The sequence below is a fragment of the Schistocerca serialis genome, chromosome 1 (genome assembly GCF_023864345.2).
Source record: "Schistocerca serialis cubense isolate TAMUIC-IGC-003099 chromosome 1, iqSchSeri2.2, whole genome shotgun sequence".
NCBI lineage: Eukaryota > Metazoa > Arthropoda > Insecta > Orthoptera > Acrididae > Schistocerca > Schistocerca serialis.
This window is the reverse complement of record NC_064638.1, coordinates 373,224,371-373,250,123: the sequence shown is the minus strand read 5'-3', so window position 1 is coordinate 373,250,123 and position 25,753 is coordinate 373,224,371. Positions and strand designations below refer to the sequence as shown.

General features: G+C 42.8%; 1 protein-coding gene across 7 annotated transcripts in view; it reads left to right on the top strand.

The window, feature by feature from the left end:
* The window catches only part of LOC126470760 (uncharacterized PE-PGRS family protein PE_PGRS54-like), a 60,595-nt gene extending 39,382 nt beyond the window's left edge, over positions 1-21,213 (top strand). The window contains exons 3-8 of one of the 7 annotated variants that reach the window (XM_050098812.1): positions 2,113-2,550; positions 2,761-4,221; positions 4,393-5,079; positions 14,005-14,034; positions 16,576-16,623; positions 20,956-21,213. In XM_050098812.1, coding sequence (XP_049954769.1) covers positions 2,113-2,550; positions 2,761-4,221; positions 4,393-5,079; positions 14,005-14,034; positions 16,576-16,623; positions 20,956-21,008 — 2,717 coding nt within the window. In that variant the 3' untranslated portion in view covers positions 21,009-21,213. Of the gene's footprint in view, positions 1-2,112; positions 4,222-4,344; positions 5,080-14,004; positions 14,035-16,575; positions 16,624-20,955 lie in introns of all 7 variants that reach the window. The other 6 variants (XM_050098783.1, XM_050098804.1, XM_050098796.1 and 3 more) reach the window with 6 other exon arrangements.
* Positions 21,214-25,753: the final 4,540 nt, after the last annotated feature.

Genomic DNA, 25,753 nt, shown 5'->3' with positions numbered 1-25,753 from the left:
GTGAAAAGGTTTCTGAAGTGATTATGGCCGCACGATGGAAATAAACAGACGTTAGGGAATTCCTAGATAAACAGTGTCAACATTGTGCCAAGAATACGAAATTCCAGGCACTACCTCTCACCACGCACAACGCAGTGACCGGCGGCCTTCACTTAACGACCGACAGCAGCAGTGTTTGCGTAGAGTTGTTAGTGTAACAGACAAGCAAAACTGCGTGAAGTAACACCAGCAATCAGTGTGAGACGTACGACGAAACGATCCGTTAGGACATTGGTACCAAGTTTGGTGTGGTGTTAATGTGCTGTCGCAGCAGACGACCCACGCGAGTGCCTTTGCTAACAACACGACATCGCCTGCAGCGCCTCTCCTGGGCTCGTGACCATATTGGTTGGACCCTAGACAACTGGAAAACCGTGGTCTGGTCAGATGAGTCCCGGTTTCAGTTGATAAGAGCTGATGGTAGGGTTAGAGTGAGGCGCAGATCCCATGGAGCCATGGGCCCAAGTTGTCAACAAGGCACTGCGCCAGCTGGTTGTAGGACCATTATGGTGTGGGCTATCTTTACGTGAAATGAAGTGGATCTTCTGGTCCTACTGAACCAATCATTGACTGGAAATGATTATGTTTGGGTACTTGGAGAGCATTTGCAGCCATTCATGGACTTCATGTTCCCAAACAACAATGACATATCGCCAGGCCACAATTGTTCGCGATTGGTTTGAAGAACATTCTGGACAATTCGAGCGAATGACTTGGCAACCCAAATCGCCCATCATGAATCCCATCGAACATTTATGAGACATAAGCGAGAGGTCAGTTCGTGCACAACATCCTGCACTGGCAATACTTTCGCAGGTATGGACGGGTATAGAGGCAGCATGGGTCAGTATTTCTGAAGAGGACTTCCAACGACTTCTTGAGTCCATACCACGTGGAGTTACTGCACTATGCTGGCCAAAAGGACGTCCGACACAATCCCATTACTCCTGACACCTCAGTGTAACAGGTGTTGTGTGTCACCGATTTTTGCGCTGTTGGTGAACTTCACCCTTTCAGAAAGGCGACGACGTTGGTTCATGCACTATGGCGCACTCTTTTCTATGGATCGTGCGCCACTACTTCGTTACAACGCTTCTTGGGCTATGGGTTGATCGAGGAGGTCCACCTGCATGAGATCCACATTCACTGGACCTGAATGTGTGAATTTCTGGCAATGGGAACATTTAACAGCATTGGTGTGCCCAACCCAACGACAATGTGCGGTACATGTGAAGATTTCCAATGAACAAGGCGTATCTGAAAAAGCGCATAATTCACTGTGAAGGAGGACTGGAGGATGTGTCAGGATGTGTGATAACCACATGCAGCATTTCCCATAGTGTCTACTTAGACGTATGGAAATGAGAGGATAGATTGACATTATAGGAACTTTTTGTCTAGTTTTAACTAATATTATCTCTTGTAGGAATATGACACATTTTGCTAACATCCTGTATTTTTTTCGAATGAGGACTGCAATACTACGAAGCACAACTATTCGAAAAAATAACAGGATAAAATGCTAATTGTAGAATCAAGACTACCAGCACAGTGTACATTCTTCCCATTTGTATGTTACTGATGCTAATAGTGCAAACGAATCTGATATGTACCAACAGATTCAGCTCTTGTGTCATATATGCATTCCCAAATACAAGTGTGATAAATTTTGCTTCAGATATTAAGAAACGTTCTATCACAGCAGTCCCTATGTCAAAAGCTTAATAAGAGCATACATACAGTTTTTCTATTCAAGGGAATATGTTTAAGATGTGTACTACAATAAAATACACAAAAAAATATTCAAAGCTTGTTTATCGTAATAACTCCGAAGTAATACAGCGCTCCAAAAGAAAACTTAAATATTTGTTCACAGTATCCTTTCACAGAGAAAGTATTCGCATTTAGTAACCCATAAAGCTCTAGAAAAGTTTAAAAGGAAGTCAAACATACAAAAAAATGTTTCAGTATCGTTCAACACACCTCAATATTTTTCAGCATTATCCATTGCCTCAACACTCTTCCTGCTGGAGTTTACTTGAAGAATAATGGAGCTTTGTTTGACTTTTACAGGTAGCTCAAGTGCACAGTCATCCTCGAGTAGTGGTTCAATATCAGGAGGGCTAGGAGGCTTTGGTGGCGGCCCTGACGGAGGATTTATCTTTGACGGCAAGGGTCCTGGAGGCTTTGGTGGTAGTGGCGGAGGTACAGGGTCCCAAAGCAGTAGTTCCTCACAGGCTGGTGCAGGAGCTGGAGGTTTGGGAGGATTTGGGGGTGGTTCTGGAGGACATGGAGGTCCAGGAGGCTTGGGTGGATTTGGAGGAGGTTTGGGAGGTTCAGGTGGCTTTGGTGGTGGAGGTGCAGGTGGCCTGGGGGGCTCTGGAGGATTTGGAGCTGGTGGAAAAGGCACAGGTGGTCTGGGTGGATCAGGAGGTTTTGGTAGTGGTTCAGCAGGCCTAGGAGGAGCGGGAGGAGGAGGAGGAGCAGGAGGAGGAGGAGCAGGAGCAGGAGGTTTTGGTGGTAAGGCACCAGGTGGCTTTGGTGGAGCTGGTGGATTAGGAGGTGGTTCTGGAGGGTTTGGAGGAGGTAGTGGAGGTATTGGTGGAGGAGCAGGAGGTTTTGGCGGTAAGGGACCAGGTGGCTTTGGTGGAGCTGGTGGATTAGGGGGCGGTTCTGGGGGGTTTGGAGGAGGTAGTGGAGGTATTGGTGGAGGAGCTGGAGGTTTTGGTGGTAAGGGACCAGGTGGTTTTGGTGGAGCTGGTGGACTAGGAGGTGGTTCTGGAGGGATTGGAGGTGGCATAGGAGGAGGAGCTGGAAGTAGTAGCAGTTCTAGCAGTAAGAGTGATGCTGCGAGTGGAGGAATTGGTGGTGGAGCTGGAGGTCTTGGAAGTGGCATTGGAGGTTCTGGAGGAATTGGTGGTGGTGTTGGGGGCCTAGGAGGATCTGGTGGTTTTGGTGGATCTGGAGGATTTGGAGGAGGTAAAGGAGGACTTGGAGGTGGTTCTGGTGGTTTTGGTGGAGCTGGTGGTTTTGGGGGTGCAGGATCCGGAGGTTTTGGAGGCAGTGGAGGAGCAGGAGGTTTTGGAAGTGGTGGAGGTGCAGGAGGTTTTGGCGGTGGTAAAGGAGGTGTTGGAGGATTTGGAGGTGGTAGTGCTGGATCAGGAAGTGGAGCAGGTGGATTTGGAGGTTCTGGTGGCACTGGAGGACTTGGTGGTGGAAGTGGTGGCTTTGGGGGTGGTAAGGGAGGTGCAGGTAGCTATGGAGGTGGTGGATCCAGTGGCTTTGGTGGTGTTGGAGGGTCTGGAGGCCTTGGAGGTGTGTCTGGCGGTTTTGGAGGTGGCAAAGGAGGATCAGGTGGTTTTGGAGGGGCAGGAGCGAGTGCAGGGAGTGAAGCAGGCGGATTTGGGGGTGCTGGAGGGCTTGGTGGAGGATCAGGAGGCTTTGGAGGTACAGGAGGGCTTGGTGGGGCGTCAGGAGGATTTGGAGGTGCAGGAGGGCTTGGTGGAGGGACAGGTTTTGGAGGTGGTAAAGGAGGGGCTAGTGGATTTGGGGGAGCTGGTTCAGGGAGTGGAGCAGGTGGTTTTGGGGGCTCTGGAGGTACAGGAGGGTTCAGTGGAGGAACTGGAGGCTTTGGAGGTGGTAAAGGGGGTGCTGGTGGATTTGGAGGAGCAGGAGGGCTTGGTGGTGCAGGAAGCGGTGTGGGAGGTCATGGAGGAGTTGGGGGAATAGGAAGTGGAGCTGGAGGATTTGGCTCTGGTGGAAAAGGAGGAATTGGAGGAAGTTCAAGTAGCTCAGGCAGTAGTGCAGGAGGATTTGGAGGAGCTGCAGGTCTTGGCAGTGGAACTGGAGGTTTTGGAGGTGGTAAAGGTGGCAGTGGAGGATTTGGAGGTGCAGGAGGTTTTGGAGGTGGGTCAGGTGGTGCAAGTGGTGGTGCAGGATCTTTTGGTGGTGCTGGAGGTTTGGGTGGTAGTTCTGGAGGCTTTGGAGCTGGAAAAGGGGGTGCTGGTGGATTTGGAGGTGCAGGAGGTTTTGGAGGTGGGTCAGGTGGTGCAAGTGGTGGTTCAGGATCTTTTGGTGGTGCCGGAGGTTTGGGTGGTAGTTCTGGAGGCTTTGGAGCTGGAAAAGGGGGTTCTGGTGGATTTGGAGGAGCAGGAAGTTATGGAGGTGGAGCAGGAGGTGTAGGTGGAGGAGCAGGAGGATTTGGAGGTTCAGGGGGTTTGGGTGGTGGAGCTGGAGGGTTTGGAGGCTCAGGGGGGTTGGGAAGTGGAGCTGGAGGTGGAAAAGGGGGTGCAGGTGGGTTTGGAGGAGCAGGAAGTTATGGAGGTGGAGCAGGAGGTGGAGCAGGAGGTGTAGGTGGAGGAGTAGGAGGGTTTGGAGGTTCAGGAGGTTTGGGTGGTGGAGCTGGAGGGTTTGGTGGTGGAAAAGGTGGTGCTGGTGGATTTGGAGGTATAGGAAGTGGAGGTCCTGCCATTGGAGGTTTTGGAGGAGGTGCTGGTAGTGGATCCAGTAGTAAAAGTGATGCCAGCAGTGGGAGCATAGGAGGTGGAGCTGGTGGACTTGGAGGAGCTGCAGTTCCTGGAGGTTTTGGTGGTGCTGGAGCTGGAGGCTTTGGTCCTGGAGGCCCAGGTTCTAGTGGAGGAGCAGGAGGCCTTGCAGGTACTGGAGGCATTGGAGGTGTTGGTATTGGAGGCCCTGGGGGATTCGGCAGCAAAGTACCAGGAGGATTTGGAGGTACTGGTGGTTTAGGAGGAGGTTCTGGTGGAGCAGGAGGTTTTGGAGGTGGTGCTGGAGGTTTTGGAGGTAGTGCTGGAGGTGCCGGTGGAGCTGGAGGCTTTGGAGGATTCGGTGGTGAAGGAGTCAGTGGAGGTGGATTTGGAGGCAAACTTTCTGGTGGTGGACCTGGTAGCTTTGGTGGACCACCTGGAGGTTTTGGAGGTTTCTTTGGAGGTGGCTCAGGCTCCAGCAGCAAGAGTAGCTCAAGCAGCAGCAGTGGCAGTTTCGGCACTGGAGGCTCTGGTTCTGACTCTTCCAGTAACACCAGTAAGAACTAAAGTATTATCTTACACTGTAATTAATGTTTCATTTATTATTTATATTCTGTAATGAGCGTATATGAGAGATATGATTCACTTTATGTAATTATTTAAGGATATATACAGGGTGGATCATGACTGGGCCAAATATCTCACAAAATAAGTGTCAAACGAAAAAACTACAAAGAACGAAACTTGTCTAGCTTGAAGGGGGAAACCAGATAGCGCTATGGTTGGCCCACTAGATGGTGCTTCCATAGGTCAAACGGAAATGAACTGCGTTTTTTTTTTTTTTTTTAAATATGAACCCCCATTTTTTATTACATATCATGTAGTACATAAAGAAATATTAATGTTTTAGTTGGACCACTTTTTTCGCTAAGTGATAGATGGCGCTATAATAGACACAAACATATGGCTTACAATTTTAGCCAAACAGTTGGTAACAGGTAGGTTTTTTAAATTAAAATACAGAACGTAGGTACGTTTGAAAATTTTATTTCGGTTGTTCCAATGTGATACATGTACATTTGCGAACTTATCATTTTTGAGAAGGCATATTGTTACAGCGTGATTACCTGTAAATACCACATTATCCAATAAATGCTCAAAATGATGTCCGTCAACCTCAATGCATTTGGCAATACGTGTAACGACATTCTTCTCAACAGGAGTAGTTCGCCTTCCGTAATGTTCGCACATGCATTGACAATGCGCTGACGCATGTTGTCAGGCATTGTTAGTGGATCACGATTTCAAATATCGTTCAACTTTCCCCACAGAAAGAAATCCGGGGACATCAGATCCGATGAACGTGCGGGCCATGGTATGGTGCTTCGACGACCAATCCACCTGTCATGAAATTTGCTATTCAATACCGCTTCAACCGCATGCGGGCTATGTGCCGGACATCCATCATGTTGGAAGAACATCGCCATTCTGTCATGCAGTGAAACATCTTGTAGTAACATGGGTGGAACATTACGTAGGAAATCAGCATACATTGCATCATTTAGATTGTCATCGATAAAATGGGGGGCAATTATCCTTCCTCCCATAATGCCCCACCAGACATTAACACGCCAAGGTCGCTGATGTTCCGCTTGTCGCAGCCATCGTGGATTTTCCGTTGCCCAATAGCGCATATTATGCCGGTTTACGTTACCGCTGTTGGTGAGTGACGCTTCATCGCTAAATAGAACGCGTGCAAAAAATCTGTCATCGTCCCGTAATTTCTCTTGTGCCCAGTGGCAGAACTGTACACGACGTTCAAAGTCGTCGCCATGCAATTTCTGGTGCATAGAAATATGGTACGGGTGCAATCGATGTTGACGTGGCATTCTCAACACCGACGTTTTTGAGATTCCGATTCTCGCGCTAATTTTCTGCTACTGATGTGCGGATTAGCCGTGACAGCAGCTAAAACACCTACTTGGGCACCATCATTTGTTGCAGGTCGTGGTTGACGTTTCACATGTGGCTCAACACTTCCTGCTTCCTTATAACGTAACAATCCGGCGAACGGTCCGGACACTTGGATGATGTCGTCCAGGATACCGAGCAGCATACATAGCACACGCTCGTTGGGAATTTTGATCACAATAGCCATACATCAACACGATATCAACCTTTTCTGAAATTGGTAAACGGTCCATTTTAACACGGGTAATGTTTCACGAAGGAAATACCGTCCGCACTGACGGAATGTTACGTGATACCACGTACTTATACGTTTGTGATTATTACAGCGCCATCTATCACAAAGCGAAAAAAGTGGTCAACTAAAACATTCATATTTCTTTACGTACTACACGAATATGCAATAAAAATGGGGGTTCCTATTTTTAAAAAACGCAGTTGGTATCCGTATGACTTATGGCAGCGCCATCTAGCGGGCCAACCATAGCGCCATCTGGTTTCCCCCTTCAACATGTTTCGTACTTTGTAGTTTTTTCATTCGATGCTTACTTCGTGAGATATTTGGCCCTGTCACTATCAATGGACCACCCTGTATATATTGTACCTCATCATCATCGTATACTGTATTTCTCTCGTCTCTCTCTGAATCTAAAAATATCAACAAATATCTCTTATGTCTCTCTCACAACATGCTATCAAAGGTGTTGTAATTAATGTCCCCCTTTGAAGGATTCCGCTGGAGTAATGAATCCTTCATCAAGGCTTTTTATAGTATTACTGGAGTATATGTATCATTCTCCTCAAAGCTTTAAGAAACAAATTATTTGGTTACTTTTCTACAGTCAAATGCATCCCAGAAAGAAAACAACTGCTGTTCTTTTAGCGCAACTAATCTGCTTCATCTACATTTCCCTCTATACTCATTCAGGTGTTGCCTGTGTGGATTTCTGCTGCCACCAATTTCACACATCACTCAACGTTAATTTCCCACCTATTTGAAATATATATATATATATATATATATATATATATATATATATATATATATATATATATACAGGGTGTCCCAGCTATCTTGTCCACCCAAAATATCTCTGGAACAATAACAGCTATTGGAAAAGGACTTTCACCGGTATCAATGTAGGGCTGGGGCCCATGAATGTACATATTTGGAAACATTCTAAAACGAAAGCATATGTGTTTTTTAACACAAACTTACGTTTTTTTAAATGCACCTCCTATATTTTTTCTTCAGCAATCCATAGCATGACAAAGCACATACACAATGGCGTTGATTGCATCGTAATATTCCCATTACATCCCGAGATATTGAGACGCGAAGTTGACGCTTGAAACACCCGACATGCGCTGCTAGCGCACGTCCTGAGGCTCAGGCGTGAACCCCATGCTGCCCGTAATCGGAGCAGGATGGCAGCAGTCCGTATTATTCGTTTCGGACCTATTGATAAGTATGGAAGTGTGATTACGCATGTCAATCACATCGCGATTACGGGCAGCATGGGGTTCACGTCTGAGCCTCAGGACGTGCGCTAGCAGCGCATGTAGAGTGTTTCAAGCGTCAACTTCGCGTCTTAATATCTCGGGATGTAATGGGAATATTGCGGTGCAATCAACGCCATTGTGTATGCGCTTTGTCATGCTATGGATTGCTGAAGAAAAAATATAGGAGGTCCATTTAAAAAAACGTAAGTTTGTGTTAAAAAACACATATGCTTTCGTTTTAGAATGTTTCCAAATATGTACATTCATGGGCCCCAGCCCTACATTGATACCGGTGAAAGTCCTTTTCCAATAGCTGTTATTGTTCCAGAGATATTTTGGGTGGACAAGATAGCTGGGACACCCTATAATTTTTTCGAGCATGTTAATTTCAATAATATGTCTCCTTATTGAAATTGTAGTTAGCATTCCACATATTTCAAAATTATATTATTGAAATTAACATGCTCGAAAAAAATTATTTACTCTTAAGCATTTTTGTATCCTAAATCGCTTAAAAGCATACGAAATGAGTAGAAGGCAAATAGTTCTGCATATATACGAAACACTATGGCTAGTTTTGGAATTTAGTGAAAGGATGCTCACTAGAGCGTTACTGACTACTTTGGTTTAAAAGGTGACAGTACATTGAGTAACTCTTTTTGCATGAACTTCAGAACAGTTCCTGCGCTTTGTTTCTACCTGAACTGGAAATCCGCATCTTCACCTGTTCAAGAATCAAATTACTGATTTAAGTGAATGTTTAATCTGTTCCAGTTGGTGCTCTTTTTTCAACTTCAGGGTGTTTCAGAAGGGGTGGTCAATATTCATGGATATGACAGGAATGATCATTCGAAACAAAAGAGAAGTGTGAATATGGGCTCTGAAACGCATGAGCTGTGAGGAATTCTTGATCTTCGACACTGTGAAACAAATCTCTTCTACTGCAAGTTCTTTCATTTCCATATTTTGAGAAGCGGTAGTATGGACCAAAAAACGAAAAAAAGTCCAGTAAAAAAATGGCTCTGAGAGCTATGGGACTTTACTTCTCTGGTCATCAGTCCCCTAGAACTTAGAACTACTTAAACCTAACTAACCTAAGGACATCACACACATCCATGCCCGAGGCAGGATTCGAACCTGCGACCGTAGCGGTCGCGCGGTTCCATACTGTAGCACCTAGAACCGCTCGGCCACTTCGGCCGGCAGTCCAGTAAATATGTGCTTTAAAATGCATAACTTAAAAGTTATGAGTGCTTGTTCATTAGAAGAGTTGTGTTTCGAAGTAGCGAAGATGAACAAGTGCCCGTTATTCTTGAGGTACGCGTTTTAGAGCACATGTTTACTGGACTTTTTATTGTTTTGGTCCATACTACCACTTCCGAAAATATGGAAAGCAAAGAGCTTGCAGCAAAAGAGATTTGTTTCATAGTATCGAAGATCAAGAATTCCTCGTAGCTCTTCAAGTATGCGTTTTAGAGCCCATATTTGCTTGACTTTCTTGTTTCGAATGGTCGTTCCTATCATATCCCTGAATATTGATCATCACATCTGAAACACCCTGTATACAGACTTTACCTTACAACAGAAAAAATGTAATACGCTGGTGGCGAAAAAATGTGTTAAGATGTTGTTCTCAGAGATGAACCTGAATAAAATCGCTGTACGGAGACATGCATGCTAGACACAACGGGCCCTCAATGTCAACGCTCTCCTTCCAGAAAACCTATAGACGTTTTTTCTCGTCACAGTATCTGCTAATTTCCGATCATGGTTCCGCTGTATGAATGACACCTGAGATAGAGAACAGACTTGTAAATTATTTTCGCTAGAGGACTCAGTCATGTCATCTTGTTACAGCAATCACAAATATTCATTTGTGAACAGAGGCATCTAATGATTTTCATTGTACTGCACTAGAATCGTAATTTTATTCATCTTGCCATAGCGAAGCTGAAATTTGTACGCTTTTTCTCGTGGGAACCAGTAGTAATGGGAGAGATTCCACGTTGGACATAATGCTCAGTAGCTCGGTCCATACAGCTAGTTCAGTGTTACCAATTAGTTTCACCACCTGTAATAAAGGTCGGAGGCTTTTTCCGTGAAGGACTTGTCACAGCAATGAGGCTGTTTATTGAATACCTCTTTCCTTGGATAAAAAGGATGGTATAGTTACTCTGCATTAATTATGTCATCCTCATGAAAGCTCTCTTCGCTGATGTATGTACCATTCAAAGGTCACATTCCATAATAGGAGTGTCACAGTAAGTCGTATTTTTTAATCCACGAATTCCTTCAGGGTGTTACCTTCGTCTTACTTTTCTAAGTTCCTGCATTTACAGAATAAGCTATAGTTTGTCGGTATTTATATCAGTTGCATTTGGACTTTAAAAATGTTATATGTGTAAAGGCAAATTATTTTACCAGTTAATAGAAAACATTACGGCAGGCATTCATGAGCTGCAGGAATGAGATTTATGTTCACCGTTCTCGATGCTTAGGCGTTACACGGATACATTCAGTGTGTTGGCAATTTTTCGCGTTCATCTAGTATCACATTCACGATCTTCTACGAAATACAGGCTACTGGTACTTGTCAAACCCTGGTGATATTTGAAAGAAGCTATTCAGCTAGAAAACTGAGAACACCATCATTTGTTTTTCATCCGCTTCCATCGGAAAACAGAATTACTTCTCTCTTACCCAGATACCAAATCTCTTAAAGATATATATACTTTTTACTCTCCATAACGAAGCTGTTGATTCCGTACTCACGTATGATTTTGAGCATTATGATATTGGGAAAAAGCAATTAGATTTACTTCCAAGTCATATTCCTTAATACGTTGTGGTCTGTAACATTTTCAATAATCGTTCGAATTGTAAGGACTCTGTAGCTCAGTTCGAAGTATGGCATACGCAGAATTACGAGTAGAAGACCAAGGTCGCACAGGCGTGTATGATGCTGATCCGGCGCACAGTCCAGATACTGCACCATGCGATTTCCATCTGAAAAAAACATCTGCGGAGAAATACATTTTGCATGATGAGGAAGTTCACACAGTGATTCTCCAATAACTGTGTGACCAAGGTGAAGATTTCTGTGTCAGAGGCACTGATCGATTGGTAGAACTTCCGATCGTTGTTTACGTGGACTTGGTGACTCGGCTGAATAATAGTGTGATGCTCCTTTGTCACTTTGAAGTATAGTGCAGTATTCAATAAAAGATATTTGACCTGCCAAAATACTGAGAGATTTACATTTTGAAGTCCCTTCGTAGTTGCTATAGCTCTTACCGATTAATCAGTCGAGAACTTATTGAAATAACTATCAGTAATTCTGTCTTTTTCAAAGGTGATGCTTTGCGTTTTCTAAAAATACAGTCCGCAGCTCGTGGTCATGCGGTAGCGTTCTCGCTTCCCGCACCCGGATTCCCGGGTTCGATTCCCGGCGGGGTCAGGAATTTTCTCTGCCTCGTGATGACTGGGTGTTGTGTGATGTCCTTAGGTTAGTTAGGTTTAAGTAGTTCTAAGTTATAGGGGACTGATGACCTTAGATGTTAAGTCCCATAGTTCTCAGAGCCATTTGAACCATTTTGAACTAAAAATACAGAAAACTAGCCGTATTACCTATACACAAGTAACAACGGCATACACTTTTCTTCCTCCACTTGCTGCCAGGTCACACCTCTCCTTTCAACAGATATTCTCACTCCCATTTTCCACCGTGTTCTTGGGCGCCCTCTAGGTCTTTTGCCATCCATCTTTAGTTCTTCCATAATTTTGGGGAGTCTCTGCCCGTGCATCCTCTTAACATGCCCATACCATCTTAATCTCTTTCTTTCAATTTCTTCTCTCATACTTTCTTGTTTGAGGTCCTTTCTAATCTCTACATTCCTTACTCTGTCCATTCTTGTTTTTCCCTTAACTGCTCTGAGAAATTTCATTTCCCCTGCTTGCAGTCTGCTCCAGTCCCTTTCTGTCATTGTCCATGTTTCTCCACCATAGGTGACAATAAGGATGTAATAATTCTTATACATATGGAGTTTTGCTCTTTCTGAAACTTCATTATTCCAAATCAGATGTTTTATTGTTTGGTAGAAATTGCCTCCCTTCTATAACCTCCTATTAATTTCGTTAGTTATTCTTCCATCCCTAGATATTTCACTCGCTAAATAAGTGAAACTTTCTACCACTTTGAGGGGTTCTCCATTCAAGGTAATATTTCCTTTGATTCCTTTCTCTCTTCCAAATACCATTACTTCACTCTTATCTTTATTTATTTTTAATCCATACCTTTTCATTATTTCCTTCCACGCATCAAGCTGTAACTGTACATCTACCTCTTTATCACCCCATATTACCATATCATCTGCAAAAATCATCTTTTTGTCTTTTTCTTTTACTATATCTTTAACTCCCCTATTAATTCCCTCCATCACAACATTAACAAGCGCAGGAGATAGAATACTTCCTTGCTTAAGTCCTTGTCTTATTTCGAAGTATTCAGAGTTCGCCAATGGTGTTCTAATTCTACAGTTGTGGCCTCTGTACATTGTCTTTATAACATTAATGTATCCATCTTCTGTATCTATCTTCTTCATTTCTTCTCACTTTCCCTGTCAACTGAGTCATATGCCTTTTCTATGTCTATAAAAACCATTATCACCCTTTTGTTATACTCCCAACTGTTTCCCATCAGTTGACGGATAGAAAATATCAGGTCGATCGTGCTCCTTCCATTCTTAAACCCATGCTGTTCTTCACTCAGCTCCTATTCTATCTTTTCACTTATTCGATTTAGTAAAATTCTTTCAGAAATCTTGGCTGTATGACTCATGAGGGTTATTCCTCTGTAGTTTTTACAAAGTCTTTTATAGCCTTTCTTGAAGATGAAAACAATGTCTCGTGTTTTCCAGTAAATACCACCAGTAAATTGCGCATAAAGATCTGCATGTATAATTATGATGACAATAATGACAATTACGACTGTGATGATTGCTGTGTGTTAAGAAACCTCGGTAGAAACATCACGAGACTAGCTACCACAACCTTTTTAATTTAGCGACACTTTATTATAATATAATATTAATAATGTAAATCTCTGGAAAGACAAGAGGTATTTTCATATTTTTGAACATAGATAGCCAGAATAACAATCAGCTATCATGTATCCAAAGCAGTTTTCGAAATAATTTCATAAAACATTTGTCTCTTATTTCACTCCTTTTCGTTGATATAACTTTCAAAATGCTTTATTAGTTCTTCAATAATGATTTATTTCCAAATAAACTTTCACCCATTATTTTTCCTCCTTGGTGGTTGAATCTCCAAAGTTGCTGAAACACGTATTTCTTTTATTTCTGGCTGAGAAATCAAACACCAATTTTCATAGTTCTAGCTGCAAAATTGCCTTAATAGCGACATATTTTCAAATAGTTTTTCATCCACTATTTCACCCCCTGAGGAGTGGAATGTGAACTAATCCTTTTTAAGCGACCCCTACGGTATAAGACTTCCGTCCCTAATTTCTACCCTTAGCACTTAGGTTTTCAAAGGAACCATCCAGGCATTTGCTCTAGGTCTCCAGTCAGCTCAGCCTTCAGAAATATGCATTTATTCTAATCTTTCACGTTTTACGATGGCATCCATCCACCTTGCATTGGACCGTCTTCTGCACTGTTTTCGTCTCTTGGAATCTAGCAAAGAACTTCCTTGCTCCATCTAGCATCCATTCGCCTAGCTACATGTCATACTCACTTTTCGTAAAAGTCATAGTTTCGTCTTGCCGTTGGCTCCCTAAACCATTTACTAATTCTTCTTTTGTTACTAGCAATTCAAAAAAATAACTCTCCTTTGCTTCTTGACTAATGTGTAGTTTTGATATGATTTTTGAATTGCAGTTTCATGTTTCACTGCAATTTATAGTTCACTTCATTATTAAATTTAAAGTACTAACTGTAATGTGTATTTATAAAAGATGAGTAAAACACTAATGTATTCTGTTCTTCAGTTTCAGGAAACTTTGGTACTCCCGGATTCGGTAAGTTTTCACAGTCAATCACTATTTTTTTGAAAAAATTTTAAGTAACGTACACTAAAAGAATAGCTATTACCTGATTTTCGACATACAAAAATGCCACATACGAGATAACTGAGCAAAAATCCCGGAGAGGTTTATGCTATTTTGTCGCAGTGAACTGCGTTTCTTTTAAATTTTTATTTTATGTTACAGTTTTGTACAGTCAAAAATTTATCGTCTCCTATTAACCTAGTGAACCGACAAGAAATAATAAACAGGAATGAAGATACTAAGTTCTTAAGCGTCCATGTTGATGAAAACTTAAACTGAAAAAACCATGTAGTGGCCCTTCTCTAAAATTTTAACGCTCGGCAAATGTTGCCAGAACAATTACTGTCAACTAGGGATGAGGAAGTCAGTAAGCTAATACATTTTCCTTCACATATTTTGATACGCTGATGTCTTACGCGAAAATATTCTGGGATAATTCTTCACATAGACAAAAAGTATTTACTGCATAAAGGAAAGTAATTAGAATTGGTTCAAATGGCTCTGAGCACTATGGGACTCAACTGCTGTGGTCATCAGTCCCCTAGAACTTAGAACTACTTAAACCTAACTAACCTAAGGACAGCACACAACACCCAGCCATCACGAGGCATAGAAAATCCCTGACCCCGCCGGGAATCGAACCCGGGAACCCGGGCGTGGGAAGCGAGAACGCTACCGCACGACCACGAGATGCGGGCAAATTAGAATTATACATGGAGTTGACAAACATACATCTTGTAGGCTTCTCTTTAAGCAGATGCGAATATTAACCACTGCCTCACTGCACATGTATTTACCTACGAATTTTTTTTTTTTATCGTCACACCAACCGAGTTCGAGGGCAGCGCTCTTTGTCTAATCGCAGACTGCAGGTTTCGACTACTGGTCGGATTCAAGTTGTCACAGAACATCAGCACAGCTACTGGTAAAGCTTAAGTAACTACTGTTTTGGTCATACCGTAAAACTATTCTACAGCCACATATTTGCACTCATGAACCAAGAAAGGTAGGATCAAGTAAAAGTACAAAGTATTTTATGTCATGTCCTATACAAGCGGCATGTTCAGAATAATAACAAAAGCTCTCCAGATCGGCTTCTGACTAAGCTATAGATGATTTGAAAAATTAGGGTTACGACATATGTATAGAGTTACTGTTTCTGCACTGTGTTAATGTGTATCAGTCTCTAAAGTCTTGTGAATCAAACCGTCTAGATCGCTTATTATACGTCTTTATGTATGACGTTCTTTCGGCTACTGCCTTCATCTGACCAACATTTTAACTTATAAAACTATGTTCAGTGTCATTATCAATGAAACCTAAAAAGGACAGCCTCTTTTACCACGTGACGATATGGTGTGCGTTTATTGACGTATTCAGACTTCCATGATGTTCAAAGTGCCTGACTGTAATTGGTATATATCCTGACAACGCTTTTTAGTGGATTAATCACAAATGAAAATGGCAACTTGGTGCCGAACCAGTAATGTGAATATGACATATTTTAAGTGATCGTGACGTAATCAATTATTATTCAAACATTTATGAAGCTCACATATTTCCAATTGGAGGAACGTCTATTCTTAAAAAAACTCTTCGATTCCGTTCTGCATTTACTCGTTTCCTTAAAAATAAATGTTCACTACATACATACTTTCTTTTTTTCGGAATGCTTTAAAAGAGCGTGAAGATCGTGCTTCACTCTTAATCTCTAGCCTCTTGGTTATTTCACCCGTCCTTCTCCTTCCTAAAATACTATGATCCCGCTTTACCATGTTTAACAGAAAATCTCGAAACATTGGTCAAATACGAAACTTCAAGATACGTATACTAAGAAGTGAAATGTATCTCTTACTGAAATGACATATCTATCACTGACTTATATACACAAGTAGAAACAGTTTCGAGCTTTCAAAAGCACAATTCCATCACTAGCAGCAAGATGCACGAGAATAGAATAGGATGTTGATGATACTAGAACACTGAGTGGGGTGGGATTGGCATGCAGGAAAAACAGAGGGATACGTTGCAAGTAAAGCTACATACGAAAATCATGACGTTATTGACACATTTCAGTCATCCTTCCAAAATTATCCGTTACATGTGTCTTATTTTCGTATACTCACGGTTGCATTATTAATTAATTAATCTATACAGCTGTTCTTGAATCTCATTGCTTCGTAATAATTATAGGTTTCATTAACATTTACGTGAGTGCAAGTTCAGGTATGTACAACGGAAACTATGAATGAAAGTGTAAGCTTCGGCATACTTATTTACTAGCGGGTCGCCGTGTATTTTACTGTTAACCTCTGCAGCAGGTCTGTCAGAGAAGCAGCCAAAAGGTAACCTTGAATAGATACTGTCCATCCGCAACAAAAAATCAAAGACTTCCACGCCGAATCAGAACTAACTTAACAATTGCGGCCTCCGTTCGAGTGTGATAGTCAATAGTTTCCTGCAGCTTTGTTGTGACCCTGAAACTAACGTCGTCTCCACTTCTGTCAACAGGTGGCAGCGGCAGCGGCAGCTTCTCCAGCTCTAGCAGCAGCAGTTCCAGTAAGTGGCGCACAGATGGCGACGCTGTCTGCTTTCATACACCCGTGGTTGTAATACGTGATATATCTGATTCGTGCAGTGCAATCGCCGTATAAATTTATTTAGATGTTCTCTCCAGTCTTAATCGATTAGATGCAATACTGCTCGAGACAAAAATTCGACGACTCATTTAATCCTCATATCGTACGAATTGCTTTTAATAGCGGTTAATATCACTATTTTTTGTTTAACGGACAGTTTATTAACTTCGTGTTAAGGGTCCACAACCTTTATAATTTTAAAATGAAATCGTGTTTGTTTTAAATGCAGTATATCTTGAATGGACCAGGCACATCATAGCAGGGATTTAAGTAGATAAAAGTGCGTACTTTTAGTACGGTATACTGGAGTGCATGCCTGAAACAAACGGTCATTTGTGAGATAGTATGCAGAAACCCCATGATATGGTGGTTTCGAATCATCGGCTTCGGTGCAGCCGGAATGTTGGGCCTGGATAATTGGTGGCCGTATTTTGGGACCAGTCTTCCTTCCAGATCGCCTAACAGACCCGAACTATAGGCGTTTCTTGCAGGTGACTCTGCTTCCTTGCTATTGATGCTTCGAAGTGTTACGTGGCTGCTACATGACGGTGCTCCAGCCCATTCTGCCATTAACGTCCGGACGCATATCAATCGTGTCTTCCATGGCCGAAAGATCGGACGAGGGGGTCCGGTTGCACAGCCTGCTTTTTCATCGGATCTCAACCCTTTATGGTTATGGATTATGGGGCCATCTCAGAAGTATCGTGTATGGAAAGCCCGTTCCAGATGTGGAGACACTGAATCAGCGTATTCATGCTGTCTATGACACTGTTTGAATGCAGCCTGGTCGATGTGAACGTGTGAGACAGAACTTGCTCCGCCGCTTACACGCATGGATTGAGGCACATGAAAACCATTTTCAGCACATACTGTAACTGTGGCTGCATGGTACAGCGCGTATTAGACCGCAGTCTCTGTTAAGAAACATGCATTTCCAGACATAGTTTCGTTAGACCTTTTTTGTCCCTTATCCTCTCATAGATTAATCCCTACAGTTTGCTCACGGTGGAGAAAATCGCTCTGTATTTAATCAATAGCAGATTTTTTAAAGAGATATTGTAATCGACATTGACTGTAGGAATTATTTTTCTTCATTGCTGTAATTTCACCCTTAAGGCCATACCAAGTGTCACAGAGCAAAAGACTGTGCTTCGGCACACGTCAAACTTCAAAAATCCTGCGATATCCCATATGTACACATATCATCGTTGAATATGAGTCTCTTAGAAATGTTGACATCTTTGGCACAAATCCCAGTAAACCACTGTTCTTGTACATTGTTTACAAGTGAACTGCCTCATTTCGTTCAGTAACGATTATGATGTCTTTAAAAAACTTCTATACAACTGTGAACCCCAACGATTAGAAGTTAATCAGTACAATTAATTGTTGTTCATCTTAAGTATCTTAATGGCAATAAGAAAACACATCGCCCTGAATCAACATTGTACGTGCTTGAATCTGGATAGCTGGCTTCCTCTGGAGCTCCGCTGCCAACGAAGCTCTCTGGGGGTGCCCCAACAACAGTCTCACAACTGCAGCTTGTCACTATTTTGTCTACATGTCTTCCTACTCCAAAGTTTCTGCAACGATTCTGTAGTACCACCCTTTGATAATAGATGTAGCAGTGATGATAGACTTAAACTTGGGTGTAATGCTTTTAATCATTAACGAAGAACATGCTGCTATGAATGTTTATGCCAGACCGGGGGTCGATACACAGTCCGATCTACAGTTTAAACATGTCTCAAACGACCGAAGTGTACTTCGCTAAAAAGTTAAAATATGTCGTCTCTTACTCAGCTGATTTAGCACACGCTATAACTGTTCGTGTCAACACAATACTTGCTTCCCCGCCTGATTTCCGGTTGGCAGCATGTTCACTATAGACAGAACACGAATTCAGTTTCAGAATCAGAGTGGATGTTACCAGTATCGACCAGTTGGAGGGACAACACCGGGTCTCGAGTATTCGAAGGAAAAGGAAGTTTAACGTCTCATCGGCAAGGTGGTCATTAGAGATAGAGAAGAAACTACAGCAGGAAGAGCAGATGGGGAGGGGGAGGGGGAAGGGGGGACGGAAGGTCATTGAAAAATTCTCTCTCTCTCTCTCTCTCTCTCTCTCCCTCTCTCTCTCTCTCTCTCTCTCTCTCTCTCTCTCTCTCTCTCTCCCTCTCTGTCCATCACCTCCTCCGCCTTTCTATGCTCATCTTTTCCCTTCCCTCTCTCTCCACCTCTACCAGCCGCCTTCCTCTATCCAACTCCTCCCTCCCGCTTTCTACGTCCGTTTCCTCCCATCTCTCTGTCCATCTCTTCTTCCCTCCCTCTTTATGACATTCAACCTTGTTCATTGTTATTGCCAATTCAGATTTTGTAGTAGTATTCTGATCATAAGCCAATAAGACGTGTATACCACTTTCCTTTTTTGCTAAGAAAGTTATAGCATCGCATATTTTATATAAGTATTTATATAGTGGAAGTACTGAAAGTATATAGCCTATGTCTGTCCGGATATTCATTAGAGTATTGTGTAAAATCTAAAGTAAATTGGTCAGTAATTTTTTGAGATTTTTGGTAATAACGTATACAGTAAATATTTTTTATATATATTAAAAATAGGTATTTAAAAACACGCGTGTGCAACGTCTTGTCAAAATTTCAAAGGAATCGGTGAAGAACTTTCGGGGATGTAAGATATTGAACAAACGAGCATTTACAATTTTATATAGATTTACATGCATATTAATACATTATATGTAGCGCTTTAGTAGGTATACAAAAACACGTACGTATTTGAATTAATGTTGTCTCATAATTTGAAAGTAATCGGTAAAGAACTTTTACAGATTTAAATATTAAGCAAAGAAACATTTACATTTTTATGTATATTGGTTAGGACGGTATACAGGGTGAAAAGTATTTAAACCGACAAACTCTGGGAGGTTGTAGGGAACATCAAAACAAATATTTTCCCCTAATGTCATTTTTTCGTATGAGGAGTAGTTAAACCGGTAGAGGAAGATTCCTCTGGCGGCAAATTAATTAAACCAACAAACGCTTTTCCATTTTTTTATGACCAAGAGACAACACATTAACACAACCCAATTTCAGTTACAGTAGATTTTCAAAAATGCCTCCATTGACAAGTAAACAAAGGTTACACCGTCGGATCATGTTCTGTCTGAAGCGGGAAAAAAACCCAGGAGGATCATGAATTGTTCCTGCTGCTGCTACTATCCGGGCAACCAGATCCTCTTCTGATGCAACAGGAGTTGCGTAAAGACGGTTGCGCATCTCTCCCCAGACAAAAAAGTACAGGGGGGACATATCTGGGGATCGAGCAGGCCATGGTACAGGACCACCTCTGCCAATCCACGTTTCTGGGAATCGTCGGTCCAGGAATCGACCCACACGACGATTGAAAAGTGCCGGCGCCCCGTCATGTTGGAACCACATGCGTTGTCTTGTATGGAGCGGGTAGTTGATAAACCCGCTGTGCAGCTCGTCCGTTGTGGTGCGCTGCGTAGTACGCACCAACCATATCAATGTACTCACTCCAGGTGTATCGCTCCATTAGTAAACAGAGACAGCAGTTGCCTACAACTGAAGAGCGTCAAAAAAATGGTTCAAATGGCTCTGAGCACTATGGGACTTAACATCTGTGGTCATCAGTCCCCTAGAACTTAGAACTACTTAAACCTAACTTACCTAAGGATATCACACACATCCATGCCCGAGGCAGGATTCGAACCTGCGACCGTAGCAGTCTCGTGATTCCAGACTGAAGCGCCTAGAACCACACGGCCACACCGGCTGGTGAAGAGTGTAATACAGCCTCTAACAACTGAAGATCGTAATACGGCCTCCACCGGTTTAAATAATCCTAATAAGAAAAAATGACATTAGGGAAAAATATTTGTTTAGATGTCCCCTATAACCTCCCAGAGTTTGTCGGTTTAAATACTTTTCACCCTGCATAATAAAATTCATACGGTGAGCACATAAATTTCAGGTGATACGAAATGTCTGAAAAATACGGCTCATGCTCACAGTTTTGAGCGATATACGATTGCCATTTCTAATTCTAACTTCTATATTACGACACGGACAGCCGATTTCGGTTCATTCCACGTTCAGTGAGGTGCAGTCATTTTTTGTCGAGCCTGTGTACATTTGAGAACATTTGTGAAATTATACACTGTCTCTTTTATATGCAGTTCTCTTCCTGACAAGGATGTTCTGCGTTTTGCAGGCTTCAGCGGCAGCGGCGGTCACTCCAAAGGGCCCAAGGCGTACGGCCGCTGAGCAACCGCCGTGACTGGGCCCGCCTTTCAGCTGGGACTGGTTTCTCGACCCGTTTCATCAGTCACATCACCAGGAATTGTGGTTTTCCGTCCATGTGTCAAAAAGACATATTCATCGATTTTATGTGATACCATGTGATATTAAAGACAACAGTACTGATGTGTCATTATCTCTTCATATTACGCGAAATAAATTTTTCATACTATTTGAGTGTATTTCATTTCTTCTTTCGATTTTTGGTACAAATGATATCGATTTACTAATACTTAAAATATTTCCAAAACATAAATTTTACATTTCATATACGAGGGATGGAACTTAAATAATGACAACTATTTATTCACAACCAATACAAAAGAGTTGCATGTTTCCACCTGTTACTGTCCTTCAAAGTAGTCACCAGCGTTGTGTAGAACCCGTTGCCAATGATGTGGAGGGCGTAGTATACCCTTAACAGAGCCTGTTCTGTTGAAGGTGCTAAGAGAGCGGTTTACTGCCTGTCTAATCTCTGGAACAGTTCTGAAGCGAATGCTACGAAGTGGTTCTTCATCTTCTGAATCAAATCAAAGTCACAAGGACTTAATCCCGGTGAGTATGGTGGGTAGTACAGTACTTCCCAGTCCCGTCGGCCGAAGAGAGCAGCCACAGCTTGCGCTGTATGCGCCCGCGCATTGTCGTGCAGAATGAGGGGTGGGTTGTGCAGAAAGTCTCGCCGCTTCTTTCGCAAAGCTGGTCGCCGGTGATGCTCCAAAAACGAACAGCAATACTACTGTGCATTGACAGTCTGCCGTGGAGAACGTAATGCGTTAGGATAACACCATCACAGTCGTACACGAGAATCACCATACCTTTCACCATATTGTGGCTGTGACGCACTTTCGACTTTCGCGGCGACCCATAATGACGCCATTCGTTGGATAGGAGTTTCAGTTTTGGCTCGTTCGATGTGGCCCATGTCTCATCCAGTGCTACGATACGGCATAAGAAAGCCTCTCCTTCGCTCTCATAGCGCTCCATGTGCGTCTGAGCAGCGTCGTAACGCATCCATTACTGTCTGTCATGCGGAACCCATCGTAATGCAATTTTTCGCGTGCCCAAGCGTTCCTTCAGGATGCAATGCACAGTCGTATGCGCTAATCCGGTTTCGTGGGCGAGCTCACGAATCATATGGCATCGATCACTGTCCACTAACGCGGCAACAGCATGCACTACTACTTCAGAGACGCTAGGACGACCTGCCTGATGCATGTCGGCCACAGTTTGTCGACCTTCGTTGAAGGCTTTTACCCAACGTGCCAGTCTTCTGTACGGCAATGCCGATTCCCCGCACGCCTCTTGAAGAGCTCGGTGACACTGTCGTGCTGTACGACCTCTGGCACATTCAATCTTGATCCAACTCCGTTGTTCCTTTTTCGAAAACATAGTGACACCGTTATGTTAGAGCGCTCGCTCACAAGTGACTGTTTCCCTCGATTGTGCGCACGCTGGTGAAGTGGGAAGGGCGAGTCCATTTGCTCGGAGATAATTTAGGTATGTCAACAACATCTGCTATCAGCGACGATGGTAGATTCCATTGCACAGTGTCTCCACAGCAGTGTTGCCACTATTTAATTTACAACCTACGTATTTATTCATTCAAGCGATGTGTAGGCCTTAACTGGTATGTAAATATTTTAATTGCAATACCGTTTGTGCAACTATTACGTCAAGCAGTTGTATAAGTAGTGCTTAATAAAATCCTTGACATCTTCTAGCATAAATAGCGCAACAGTTGATAGTAGAACACAGAAAATGCAGAAACACTTCTTTTCTCTTTTCAGATCCCTAGAATGTAGCCAAAGAATTAGCGCGAAGTTACCATTTTTCATGAAAAATGTTTGCTGTGCATGTGTTTCAAAATTTTGGGCACTCTCGTTATCAGTAGTAATATACAATTTACCATCACCTAGAAATTTTAGAAAACACATATTCTTCCAGGGCGTAAGGAAGGAATAAACAAAATAATCTATGAAATAAGGAAGACGAGAACAGACTCTTGAGAAGTATAGATCCAGTATCTAATTTCTTCTTATGTTATGCCTGCAGCTAAAATAAGAGCTAAACTGTCACGTAATTATTACAACGTTACAAAATCATTTCGTTACTAATTACAGTTTTTAATTATTGTGCAAATAAATAAAGCAGCAAACTTATGGTTTAATGTTGTGAATGAGCTTTTCCCAAGATAAAAACTGGGATAAAACCTTTACGAAAGTCAAAAATCAAGAAGTCTGTATGAACGTAAAAAAGTGATTTTCACTTTAGGCACTTTCCTTTCTGTACAAAAGCGATCTGTGTGTGGTCTATAAGGCATTACCTACCAACACCCCATAGTACGCCTGCGGTTTGAAGCCTTATTATTCTTAAAAAAAGGTACTACTGAGAATATAGATACAAGAAGAATGTTGAATAGTCTTATTCATTCATTCATCATGTTTAATGAATCCCTTCAGGGAGGAGAGCTTTCAGGGATGTGAAATGACTCAAGTCGGACATTATCAAGCGGAAACAGGCAACGCAGGCTGCTTCTATAAAGCACATTGACAAACAACAATCTACGACTAGTGCTAATCTAGCCACATTGACAATTATGCTGATTACTTCTAGAATACTTTATAAAAGTATATTTATATCAGAAAAAAGCAGTTACTTTGAGCAAAAGCCGCTGCCCTCTCTGTTACACTATTCAGCTGATGTTTTTATCTAATGGTTGATATTAAGTATTTACGTAACTTCAGAGAGAACACTATCAGTTGTCTATATATTGGCAAAGTAAACATAAGGGCAAGTCAACTAAAAACGACACAGACGGCAGAAAAGTAAGAAAATTGTTTATTATTTCAAAGGTAATCGCCATAACTGTTAATAAATTCATCCCACTATGAGACAAGACGGTCAGTGCCTCCATGAAAAAATGTTTGCGGTTGCCTACAGAATCATGATTGTACCCAGTTGTGCACCTCTTGCCCCGAAGCACATCGACGGCCACGAGTACTTTTCTTCACGGCTCCAGAAATACGGAAATCGCATGGGAGGGATTGGGACTGTGAGGAGGATGTGTAAGGACTTCCCCGGGTTCGATTCCCGGCGGGGTCAGGGATTTTCTCTGCCTCGTGATGGCTGGGTGTTGTGTGATGTCCTTAGGTTAGTTAGGTTTAAGTAGTTCTAAGTTCTAGGGGACTGATGACCATAGATGTTATGTCCCATAGTGCTCAGAGCCATTTGAACCATTTTTTTGTAAGGACTTCCCATAAAAACTACTGCAGCGCAGTCGAAACTTCTTTTCCTTCAGCGGTTGTCCCGAGTGCCTGCGGTGTTCGCTACATGGGTCCGTTGTCTCCATTTCGCTCTATCACGGGCTGCATCTGGGTGGATGTTCAAGCATTTAAGGTCTTTATGAATCGTATCAGCCCAACGTTCCTTAGGTCGTCCTTTGGGTCTTCTGCCGACGACTTCAAGTGTGCAACCCGCCTTGGCAATAGAGTCATCACCGACCCATAAGACATGCCCAAACCATCGAAGACGACTCTCACGCGTCTTGTCTTGGATCGGTGCAACACCAAACTGTTTCCTAATACTGTCATTGGAAACGTCATCTAACATGGTGAGGCCCGTGGCCACCTTAGCACCTTCGTTTCCATTACCCTTAGGGGGCGTTCTGTCTCAACTGTAGTCGGCCGGCACTCACAACCATACAAGGTGACTGGTCGGATGACAGTGAGACAGATTTTTGATTTTAAATTATCTTTCAACCTGCGGTTGCCACTTCATTCAGGCTGCCTGAGTTCTGGTGTTCATCTCTCCGGTGAGTCGGCCGTCAACAGTGATCGTGGAACGAAGGTACTTAAACTTACTCACACGAATCAGATCTTCACCATTAATCGTGATGGTTCCCATTTCATGTCCGTCTGACGTCATGTACTCTGTTTTCTTCAAATTAAAACGCAAACCGTGTTGTGCCAACCGGTCACTCCATTCTTGAGTTTAGCTCTGCAAATCAAGCTTGTTTTCTGATGCCAGCATCACGTCGTCAGCATAAATTAGGGCCCATGGTAATTGCCGGTCCAGGTCAGAGTAGTCGAAACAACCTTGGCAATTTGTGAACAGTCCTTATCCCGCAACAGAATGACGCCATCCGTCAACATTCCTGAGCGTTTGGACTTGAGAGCAGGTTTCAAATTGTGGAAAGTGTCCACGAACCACTTTGCGTTAGTTGTGGCCGCCGTGTTCTAGAAAGTCAATGAGCAGCGGGCCCTTGCAGTCAAGGAAAATGGTCTTCATGATTTTCGCGAAGCTGATGCGCGCGGCTTTTTTTTTTTGCGATGGGGGTGAATCCATGTGTTTCCATTGTTGGCTCGGACGCTTGCTCTCCTGCTCAGAATGGTGACATAATATTGCATCTTCCGCAACAATACGTGACATATTATTCATCGTGATAAGACACCAGATGCTGCACTGACGCCGCCATTCTGTTCAAAGCCTGCTCCTCCGTCTGGCAGTGGCGAACCCACTGCGCACACATTTCTCGGAACCTCCGATGCTCTGTCGTGATGGCGTGAGAGGTAGCGTGACCGTTGCCCAGCATTAGCCGAATGTCTTCCACCATTCACCATAGGTCATTCCTGACAGCAGCATACACGGGAGCAATGACAGAAGGCTTAATGACACAATGAGACTGTCCTAACCGTCTGCTGTTTTTCAGTGAG